Source organism: Sceloporus occidentalis, unplaced genomic scaffold (genome assembly GCF_023333645.1).
Source record: "Sceloporus occidentalis isolate IW3139 unplaced genomic scaffold, rSceOcc1.0.p SCAF_2, whole genome shotgun sequence".
NCBI classification, from domain to species: Eukaryota; Metazoa; Chordata; class Lepidosauria; order Squamata; family Phrynosomatidae; genus Sceloporus; species Sceloporus occidentalis.
The window spans coordinates 173,129,683-173,141,752 of NW_028316982.1; the positions used below are offsets into that span (position 1 = coordinate 173,129,683).

Here is a 12,070-nt window from a genome sequence, read left to right on the forward strand (position 1 = left end):
ATGTGGCACCTGCAGACTCAGGTAATCATGCCTCAGTTAAAGTAAGTTGCCAGTGCATCAATAATGACCTAAGGGGCAGAATTTAGCATCTGAAGACAGCTAAAATATCAGGTTTAATTTAGTTGTTTAGCTTTATTTAAACATATATTGATCAGTCTACTGTGCCTCATTGTGCCAAGTCTCTATACTACACGTTCTAGCATCTATTGCATGTGGGCTTCAAGTTGTATAAAGCCCCCATACATACCTGTGCTTGTAGCAGGCATCACCTTATTTGCTGTCATCACACTGTGACATGTACCCTGCATGTTTGCACCCAAATTTTTGTTTTGTGATAATATTTCCACTTCCAGGCATGGGATTTAGCTGGAAAAAACAGGTTCATGCCCTGTTTTGAAGCAAGGGGAATGCTACAAAAATTTGGAAGCACAGTAGCAGCAGGCACTGTAAGCTCTGGGGATTGCAGGGGTGGAGTACTAATGGAGCACTCCAAAAACTCCTTGAATCTTCTTAAACCTGCTCTCAAAGTATACAGCTTCAGGTTATTTCAGTGCTTTTGTCATCACTAACCCCATCCTATAGTCCATCCCAGGTTTCGTACTTGTTTAGAAATGAGTAAATTCAGGGGAAAGGAGCTACAGGATAACTTTAGATTGCCTGACTTTAGAGAATCTAAAACATCTGGTAATTGTTGGGGGAAGGCCCTTAAATTTCTCAGCCAGAGCATTTTAATGCCTCGCCAAACTCTCAGTCCCTGGATTCCATGGCAGTTAAAATGGAATCATAATGTTATAAATGAGTAGTGTGAGAGTATCCCACGAACACTTAATGCTGCAACATCTACTTTGCACGCCTGACTTGAAGTGTCAGATTTAACTTTGGAAAACTGCCACAAAACCATTTGGAAACTTTAGCAATCCAGTACTTACAGAGCATACAACTACAAAGATAAAAAGGCCAGAAACCTTCAAGAATCTTAAGCAGCATCTGTAAAAGAAGAAGAAGGAGAAGAAGAAAGGAGAAAGAATGCAGGAGAGGGGAATATATATTATTCTACACATTCACATCACAAATATCCAAGACTAACAGTTATCATTCATGTCATTTCCACGAGGAACTAGGGCAAAAAGCGAGCAATTTATCAAAGACTATGTGGGAGATCCATCACTGACTTTTTAACTGATTTTTTTTTCTGTTGTAAATAAAGAGATGGTACAAACAGTCCATCCAGCATTCTCTTGAATGGCTACAGCTTTCCAGAGTGTGAGGCAAAAATCATCACCCGCCCTGGTCCCTGGCATCCATGGAGCGAAATCAGATCATGATGCTAAATACAGTCAGCCCTCCACATTTGCACCTTTAACTTTTGTGGATCTGAATATTTGCAGATCTGATTTATATGTTCTCTTTAGGAATTTCTAGCAGCAACTCTGCCAGAAGGGGCCACAGAGTCACACTGGAGGACCTACATATTCCTATTGAAAACACTTCCCTAGGCATTTGTAGGTCCTTCAGTCCAATTCTGTGGTCAATTTCTGCTAGATGTTGTTCACAGAGTTGCACTGAAGGACCTAGAGAAGTGGTCCCCAAAGTGAGCAGTAGTGTCCCCCTGAGGACATTGGAAAGCTCCATGGTAGTAATGAGAGGGGAAAAGAGCAGCAGGGAGGCACTGAGAGGGGAAAAGGGGGTGTAAGGGAATTGTGAGGAGGGGGTTGCAAATAGGGTTGCCATTGCTGCTAGAAAACCATGAAAGTCCAGGACTGAAATTTGTTGATTGAATGGGGTGCATGGGGAAGAGGGCAGATGGGCAGGCAAGCTCAGCAGGATTTCCACCTGAAGAAGGAAGGGCTGCATATTTGCCTAGGTAGACCATGCCAAGAAATGTCCCTGCAGCTGCCCTCCTCCTCCACCTCCTCCAGGCTTCTGGAAGGAGAGGGAGAGAGGAATAAAGTGGGAGGGGGGACTGGAAACCCCAGGAATCGCCAGCGCATTGACAATATCCAACGCAATGGAGAACAGAGGAAGAGCCTGCCCACTTCCCTTCCCTTCTACCCTCCCTCTTTCACTTTCCCAAACCATTCCCCAGCCTCACCTTCCTTCCCCCAAATACAAACTTGTGAGGTTTTAGGTTCCTTTTGGAACTTGGGCTTGCTAGCAGCAATTGTTGTATGCTTTCAAGTTTTCTTGACTCATGGTGACCCTAAGGAGAACCTATCATGGGGTTTCCTTGAAAAAAAAATCTTCAGAGTGGGTTCGTCATTGCCTTCCCCTGTGGCTGGGAGAGTGTGACTTTCCCAGGGTCACCCAGTGGGGTTGCATGGTCAGCAGGATTTCACTTACTTCATTTGCAACATTACACAAAAGCAGCCACTTCCCTTGCTTAGAATACTTTCTCTTTTCTCCCCCTCCCCCTCACAGTAGAACAAGGACCTAATACCAAGAAATAGACAGGAGGGGGGGGGGGGCTGCTAGTATTGTCACCCAAAAGGAAAGGGAGCTGTAGTCTGATAAAGTTTGGGCATCACTGACCTAGAGAATCCTGGAGAAGTCTTCTCTCAGGTTAAAAATAAATGTTTTTATTTGCATTTTTTTTCACTTTCACAGGGATCCTGTACCCCTAATCTCAGCAAATGTGCAGGGCCCACTGCATAAAGGTGCAAAGAAAACAACCTCCTCATCTACAAGAACTGAATAATGTCTTGAACATTTCACATATTACATAATTTCATCATTTCACATTTCCCCTCCCTCTCTACTACTTGTTACTATATGTAACAAAGGCATTAAAACACAGAATGTTGTTGTGACTTTAAACAAAGAGTAGGCAGGTGCTCTACTGCCGTTAAGTGTTCTTGGTCAGGTCTGTTCTGAAGATTTACAGGACTGGTGCAGGTTGGAGAAGTGTGCTTCTGCTCCTCCCCACAAGTGCCTTTACAGATTTATGGGGCTCTGGTCAGGGCAAGGGTCACCACAGAAGAAAGCAGTACACACACAGGGGCTGGGGGGGGCTTGTGTTGTGGGGTCCTAAGGACAATTTTCATTGTTTGTACCTCCCCCATCACACCATTTTGGGAAGCCCTCAGTGATGCCCATGATGAAAGCTAGGACCTTCTACTACATTCACGGTATATGCTTTATTTAATTCTGAACTGTGTTGTATTGATATTTATAAGAAACACTTTGGGTTTGTTTTAACACTTGGGAACCAGATCAAGTGAAAAATACAAAACCAGTGGGAAACCACTAATATCTCAGGATTGCTAGCACCCATATATTAAAACATATATGATATTAATAGGCCATCCCTCTTTTAGAGCTGTTTGTCTCATACCAAGTGTCCCTTCGCAACAGGTGCTTCTGTAATTGTCCACTATTACCAGGGACAAAATTAGGACAAATTCGAGACCAAACTGTAGGACAACTGCAGGACAAAACTCAGCCCAAAATGTAGGACATTTAAGATCCTCCATTTTTCTTAAATGTCCTACATTTTGGGCTGAGTTTTGTCCTGCAGTTGTCCTACAGTTTGGTCTCGAATTTGTTCCACATTTGGTCCCTGGTAATAGTGGACAATTAAGGCAACCTGAGACGTATAATGTTTACATGGTTCAAATCATTTATTGTACAAATTTAATTACGTGCACTACAACTGCAGCCAATATATTAAAGTCAAGGTTAATTTAATCCTTTCCAAATAAGATTAAAATAAGGATAACTAATACAGGTACATGGAAAGGACAATAAAATCCAGGAACCATTAAATCTATCCTTTAAAAGTCTAGAAGTACTTGTTCTTAAAATAACTAACTCGTCTTGGCAAATTGACATGATGGTACAATGTAGTGACCTTGAGAGATGGGGAGGTAATTTTATTAATAAACTGAAGCATTTAAAGCACAAACCCCTCACAAACCACCACCCCTTCGGGTGTTTCAACTTAAAGAATCTGTGCTTTTAACATCTTAGCAGCCAGCCATGATCATACTCCAGATCATACATCTACTATCATCAAGACCTTGGCACTCTATTTCTTTCTTTGGGCGGGGGGGGGGGGGTTGAAAGCCAATAATGTATCTGCACTTTACTTTAAAAGCTGCTTTACACACTGAGAAAGCTGTTGCCCAAATGACTCACAATTCCAATTTTGTGTTTCCAGGTACAGTAATATACAAGAGGAGGACTTGCATTTCTATCTACAGCAAGATATTCTGTCATTAAGGGTTTCTCCAGCCCTCCACAAAGAAAGAAAGGAAAGCTCACAAATAGCTCACATCTTACAAATAAAGCTTTCTAAGTCTAATTCCAAAATCTTGCACTATAGAAAAACCAGAGCTTCACATTTTACTTTTTGACCTATACTTCCTAGAAGCCCTCACCACCAGCAGCTGGAGAGGCTTGGGGATCCATAGTGCATTAAAAATAAAACTTTCCACATTCTGAAAGAAAGACAACATTCTTTTCCATATATCTGCCATCAGCTTAAATCCCGTTCTGGAAGACTTGAGATAGCTTTCTTATGAAAACTACACACATATACCTGCAGAACAGTCACTTGAAAGAGCAATACAGTTAGCCCTCCATATCCTTGGATTCTTTATCCATGGATTCAACCATCCATGGCTTTAAAATAGTCAAAAAATTATAAATTTCAAAAAGCAAACCTGGATTTTGCCATTTTATATAATGGACATCATTTTACTATGCCACTGAATTTAATAGGACAAGAATATTCATGTATTTTGGTATCCACTGGGGGAGAGGAGGTCCTGGAACCAAACTCCAGTGGATAATAAGTGTCCACTGTAATTTGCAGCATGTCTTTGCATTTTTTCATTGAAAAATTAACTTTCCAAGCTCTATTGCCCTGACATGGAGACAATAGAATGGGATGGGCAAGGGATCTGATGGTGGGGCTGAGGGCAACCAGTGCAAGCCTCTATTTCTGAATCCTCACCTGAAGGAAAAGGGCTGAAGAAGGCTACTTTTGTCTTTCACCAAAAATGCCTTGGACCAGTGGAGGGGAAACATCCCATAAGAACAGCCTTTGGATACTCACTCCAGAACTATTGTTTTATCAAGAATAACTAACATTACTTTTCTTTACTAAATATATTCCTCAACTAAAGTAAACCTTGATGAGATAACCAATGGGAACTGTGTTCTTAACAACAACAAAATATCCTAACTAAACTCCAAGGTCTTTTTTCTGACAGGCAAAGTAGAAATGGCAATGGAGCTGGTGGCTTTAGCATCAGTGAAGCAGTGAATCTAATCTGGGTTTTAGTGCAAACATTTTGGGGACAGGGTTTACCATCCTGGATCACTTCTTTAATGTCTGGACTAAAACCCAGAGTGGATTCATTGCCTCATTAACAGCATGGGCAATAGCCTCCACTGATTTCTATTTTATAATACTCAGTCCTTTCAAGAAAGAGGTCCTCTCCAATATATAATTATTATACCACAGTGGGATATAAAAACAAATGCCAATCCACATTCACAAACTCAAATTCAAAATGTGTGTTGACTTTTATCCATTTTGCAGTGGATGAGATATGGGGTTTTCCTCTTTAGGCAATTTTAAAATTTATTTGTTTGTTTGTTTGTTTGTTTGAAATTCCACCCTCTTTTTACAACTGGGACTGAATTATAGCTGTGCTTTTTCCTTGGTGCAATGCAGCTCTGATTGCCAACTGTTATGCTTTATTTTCTGTTGCAGATCTGAAAGTCTTTTCTCCTTCACCCATTAACAAGATTGTGACAGCCTCAGGCATCTGAACATCATATGGATTGAATTCAGACTTATTGAGTCATTGGCTTTATAGTTCCCCCATGTGCAATAACACTATATGTACTCTACATTTTGATTTTATTTTTGCAGTTAACAATTCATTGAGTTTTGACAGGCAACTGACACAAAAGTTGGCAATACAGTTGACATCATATTTCGTTTCTTCCAAGAAAAAATGAGAGGGATTTAAGAAACCTAAGGGAAATTCTGAAAATATTTTTCTCATGGAAACAAGCAATTTTGTGACCATCTTCCAGTGCAACACAAGGAGTTGTAGTCAGTCTGATCCATGTGCACAGTTTTAAATTGTTGCAGTTTTTTAAGTGATTTTAAATGTTGATTTTAAAGTGGTTTTAATTGTTGTTGCATTTAATCTGTTTTATATTGTTTGAATTATTTATACATTTTCAACTGGAAGTGTTTTAAATTATTTTTATTGTACACCACCCTGATATCTTATGATAAAAGGTGGGACAGAAGTATTTTAATAAGTAAATAAATAAATCCATGTAAAGCAAGAGTTGGCAAAGTTCAGCCCTATGGCCTCATGCAGACCCCAAAAATGTTTTTGTGGTCCTCTACATTTCCAGAACCTCCAAACTGGAAAACCCAAAATGGAGAGCCAATTGATCCTTTGGATGCTCTTGAACTTTTATATCCAAGGGTGTTACTAGGAAAGTGCAGGGGGTGTGGACCACAGCAGATGACAGAGACGGGTGAACACTTGATGGTGATCGCTACCATCTGTCCCAAAAGCCCCCTTGCTTCCCTGGATGCCTCTGCCATCCATCAGCTGTGACCACTGATGGGGGATAGGTGCTGCTATCACCCAGCAGTTCCTTTCAGATCGGTGGGCTGCTGGCCAAGTGGGGGAAAGGCTGCAGACCACCCCCACTAGTGACCAGTAGGAGGAGCTGCCTTCCAGGTCTGGCAGGTCTACTAGCTGGGCATCAAAGTGAATCAATTCCCTTTCCTGCTTCAGTTCTGCTAAACCCAAATAGGCTGCCCCTACCATGGCAGAGGCAGCCTGGCTAGTGGGGTAGAGTAGCTGGAGGTATACCATTGCCAGGCCACCTGGGATGTGTATGACACCATGAGTTACCGCATTGGGGTGACACCAACCACAGTGATGCCACTGCTTACATCTTAGAACAAGAATCTCATAATGGTTGAGATATGATGATGACCCTCACCCATGCATGCTGAGTTTCAGTAACTCTCACTTGCTTCAGTATCTCTCAACCATTTTGCTCTACAGGCTACATGGCTCTCAGTGGAGGTTTGCAAATTTAAGCCATCTCAGCATCTGGAAACTCTAGTATGTTTATTCAACAATGCAGTATTGAAAAGATTTCAGGGAACAATTTGTCAGGAGGAGCACATTTCTACTGCAGCATAAAGGAAATAATGCAAGAATAGCTGCCAACGGCTCTACGTAACTAGGGCAATTACATCTGGCTGTGCTTACACAGCAATGATAAGGAACAAGGAAATTCCATGCTGCTTTGAATGCATTTATATATCCATAATTAAAGCAGAAAAAGTGAGGGTTGAGAAGGAAGGGTAAGAGAAGAAAATAAAACCTGTGGGTTGAAAGAGATATTGGTAGCAGCAGGCTCTAGGTTTGTTTATAAAGGTCTACTAATCTTCTCTATTTACAAATGGGCTATTGTATGTAGGAGCAATTCACAATATGTCATATTCACTGTTTCATTTATTAACTCCAGCTGTTGAGTTTATAAGATGTGGTACAGTCCCCTCATACAGCTTTACCACTTCAGGTAATTAATGAGGGTTGGCTGCTTGAAACCATTTGTCATATGAAACGTACAAAAAAAACCACTTCAAATAGAAGCCTTTTCAATATGCTTATGTTTTTCACTTCTTAGAGCCTGTACAGACTGGCATTATACGCCAGTCTCAGGGCAAAGTGAGGGCATGGTGTCCACATGATTCACGCCCTGACACTACCCTGATGCTGCCATCACGCCATGCGCCTGACCGCATGGCAAGTTGCATCACAGCACTGCTTTGGTGCTGCATCCAGACACAGCACCAAAAGAAGCCAAAGAAAGTGCTGCCACGGCAGTAAAGACGCCTTTTCCCCTGCACAAAAAGGAGCTGCATTTTGCTGTTACTTTTAGCGTCAGGGAAAGGTCATGTAGTTGCCATGGCCCCAATCTGGTGTTGAAAGGGGCGGCAGGAGGCCACTCCAAAGGGGCGGTCTGTTTAGATCCTTAATCCCTAAATTAAGCCTTAATTATGCAATCATACCAATGCATCTATGCCAGTACATGCCCCAATATATGAAGTGAAATATACATTGTTTTAGTATGAGGATGGGGTAGTGTGCCTTTTGTATTAGGATGGAATATTTTATTATACATTTTACTTTTAGTAATTTTAGTAGTTTTTAGGAATTTCATTTGTTTCATGACAAATGTTGCTATAAATATAAATGACATGTTAAGCTCATTTTGTATTCAGTGTACCAAATTGTGATGCACCTTAGTTATAAACAAGAAAGTTCCAGCTCTAGTTACAGAACTGAGATGAGGTAATCATTAAGTTCTGGGTTTATGAAGTGTCCTCATTTATTTTCTGCAACAAGAAATTGGCCGGTGAAATGAATGGAATAGTGCAATAAAGCAAATTAAAGGACAACATTTTCAAGACATATATGCTGTCTACTGCTGTAAATATGCTGGAGGAAAACCTTTTATAAAATGTGTACAGTGTTTGGACTTTTAACAGTTATTTGTTTAAGTACAAAATGGCTAACAAATAAAATTAACAGGAGAATTCATGAATAGAAGGACATGCAACACTTGAGCCAGTCTATGGGAAGCAAACATTTCTACTGGCTTCACAATTTCTAAATTGACATGCAAGGAATCCTAGAAGCTGAGTTCTAAAAAGAAACAAAGGATGCCAAATGATAAAGGCAATGCAGGTTCTACTGCTTTGTAGTATAAAAAACATAAAAACTGTTCTCGCTTTAAATCTGTTTATTAAATCATTTCAAATGTGAAGGTTTGCCATGATGGTCATAGCTTGGAAAACTAACTTTTCAGCTCTAGTTATGGTTTTCCTTATATTATGAAATCCATGGCAATGTTCTTATTGCTTTGAACAGAGTTGCTGAAGAATTAAGACATACTTGATAGCTCTATGAGGGCTTCCCACTGTAGCAGCCATTTTTCTAAGGATCCCTCCCTCTTAGTGGAATGTCGGTTCAATGGGATAGAGCCCTACACTTACCCCTACACACAAGGTTGCAGCCCTAAACCCCACTGATCCCACTGAGTGTGTTCTAGTTGTGACTAACAATGGGATTCTGGCCATTATATTTTTAATGTAGAATATGACAATATGTTTACACAAATAAGGTTTGAAAGACTACTTCAGCCCTCAGATTAAACACAGAATGAACATGATTGTGACCTTAAATTTCTTCAAACAAGTACCACTCAAATAGGTTAATAAATAGGATGATGGCAGCCAATACTCCAAAGCACACATTAATTGTAAACACTGAGACTTACTTCTAAGCACATGTGTAAGATTGCACTGCAGACGTTTGCCATTCACATAAGTTATCCAATATAACAGCTGAGAGATTGTATGCTTAGCCCCTATTGTTTCCTGGGGCTATAAATCTGAAATGTTGGTATCATTTGTTTCATCAGGGTGATCCACATGAAATCAATGGCAGGATATGACAAAATATATGGAGTGTTATTTTCTTCATTTGCTGAAGGGGAAAAATCAATTTCTTGATTCTTGCCTTAGCTTCAATACTTGCAGAAATATTAACAGTGAAACAAAAGCTGGACTCATACCTCATCTTGGATAAATTGAATTTGACATGAAAGTTGTCCAACATTTCACATTTTTCTGAGGAAGATCTGGACAGGCTGGCCATTTCACTTCCCAGCTGAGACCTTTGCTCAAATTCAACCGAGCTGTTTTCCCAAGAGTCATCATCTGTGGTGAAATCTGTATTGTGAACCGCCACAAACCTGCAAAACATCATTGCCAAAACATCAACACAGAACCCATTCAGTTCTTGGCTAATAACATCAACCATTTTGTAGACTGTGCAACCAGGAGCATCAAGAAACATCAAAAGCCAAGAATCTTTGGTGAACACAGCCATGGTGTAGAGGACAGACCACACAGGCACATGAAGCTACAGGACTTTCTTTAAAGCAGGAGCAGTGATATCATCTTCCACTAACTGAAGCAAATAATTAAAAACGGTATATAGTGCATGAGAGAGCCAGCATGGTGTAATGGTTTGAGTGTTGGACTATGCCTCTGGACACCAGGGTTCAAATCCCCCCTAGGCTATAGAAAATATTGCACTTTCTCAGCCTCAAAGGAAGAAAACCACTGAAAAATCTTGCCAAGAAACCCCTATGATGGGGTCACCATAGGGTTGTCCTAAATTATAAATGACTAGAAAGCACACAACAATAATAAATATTGGCGCAGTACAGACCACCAAAAAATGGCCTCCTGCCAGCGCCTGTTTTTTTCTGGAGGGAAGCCACATCCATCAAACTGCATGGCTTCCCACCGGCAGAAAAAGAATCTGCGAAAACCAGGTTCTTTTAAAACTGCAGGGGTGGCGTAACAAGTGCTTACATAACAATGTTGGCACCTATGTATACAGGGCGCCACCATTGTTACGCCGCCATTACATTCTAGGGTCCCTAACCCTAGAATCGGCCCTGGAACACCGCTTATTGACAGTATGTACCAGGTCATAGTGTGCTATAGAAACCAGAGATGTGGGGGTGAGGGATCCAATGTGACAATGAATGCATTAACCAAATAACACTCTAGTTATTTTCATCAGTTATGGTCTTAAATATGAGTTCTTGTTTTTGAAACACTTCCCTTCTGTATTTATTGGAATCATCTGCCATAATGCCAGTGTTAGCCTTCTAGCTCTGCCAAGTGTATGAAATCATGAAGCAGCTTTGAAGCTTTGCAGCTGCTTGGGGTAAATTAACATAAAAGAACTCAGAGAATGAGGAAAATAAGAATATATGAAGAGCCATGCCAGATTAGATAGAATGAATGTCTAATCCAGCTCTCACAAAATGGCCAACCAGTTGCTGAAAAGAGGTCTACTAGTAATATATGATAAAGCCATCATGGTGTAGTAGTTTGACTGTTGTACTATGACTCTGGACTATGACTCCAGAGTCTATGCTTGGCCATGGAAGGCCACTGGGTGACCTGTCTCAGCCTCAAGGAAAACAAAGGCAACCCCTCTCTGATTAAATTATGCCAAGAATGCCGTCAATAGGTTCACCATAGGGTAGCCATAAACTGAAAATGACTTGAAGGCATAACAACAAAGCAAGACATGAGTGCAACCTCTGTCTGGTGTTCACCAGCAATTGCTCTACAGAGACATACTAGCTCCCATACCAGAGGTAGTACATACAGGTTGAGTTTCCCTTATCTGGAATTCTGAAATCCAAAATATTCCAAAACTTTTACATGGGTAGCTGAGATAGCGACGCCTTTGCTTTCTGATGGTTCATTGTACACACACTTTGTTTCATGCACAAAATAATTTAAAATGTTGTAAATAAAATTACCTTCTGGCTATGTGTAGATTATGTATATGGTATATATGAAACATAAATGAATTTTGTGTTTAGACGAGTCCAGTCTCAAAGATATCTCATTGTGTATGTATATGCAAATACAGATATTCCAAAATTGCCAAAAACAATCCAAAATCCAAAACGTGCTTGGTCCCAAGCATTTTGGATAAAGGGGATTCATCCTGACCATAGCATGTGATGACTGTAGCATCTTTGAATTTTTCTAATCCCCTTTTAAAGATATCCAATGTGACAGCCATTTTACATCCTGTGAGTGGTGAATTCTGCTTTACTTGTGTTCTGTATAAGGTACTTCTGTTTACATGTCCTGCCTCTCTCAGCACTCAGCCTCAGTGCATAATCTCCCATCCTAATGTTATGAAAGAAGGAGAAAAGCTTCTCCATGTCCACTTTCATCACAACATGAATATAATCAAACACAAGATAGATACTTATTTCCTTTTCTTTAATGTTATTCCTAGCCCAGACTAGCTTTGAAATGGTAACATCCACTTAGAAAATAATTTGCCTTTCTAATTAAAAGCTAAAGCTTGCATTTCATCTGAATGGAAATCTCTTGTTAAAACTAAGGAGTTTAGTGCATGCAATTTTAATGTCGATCCAGTCATGGGATGGGATCGGGCTGAAACAG

The 12,070-nt window shown here is 40.4% G+C and overlaps 1 protein-coding gene across 2 annotated transcripts in view; it reads right to left on the reverse strand.

The window, feature by feature from the left end:
• LOC149319337 (P protein-like) overlaps positions 1–12,070 on the reverse strand; it is a 197,654-nt gene that overhangs the window by 166,711 nt on the left and 18,873 nt on the right. For both annotated transcript variants that reach the window (XM_089508038.1, XM_089508036.1), the window contains exons 3-4: positions 9,634–9,813; positions 930–987 (exon numbers count right to left, since the gene is read on the reverse strand). In XM_089508038.1, the coding sequence (XP_089364164.1) occupies positions 930–987; positions 9,634–9,813 (238 nt within the window). The remainder of the gene's footprint in view (positions 1–929; positions 988–9,633; positions 9,814–12,070) is intronic.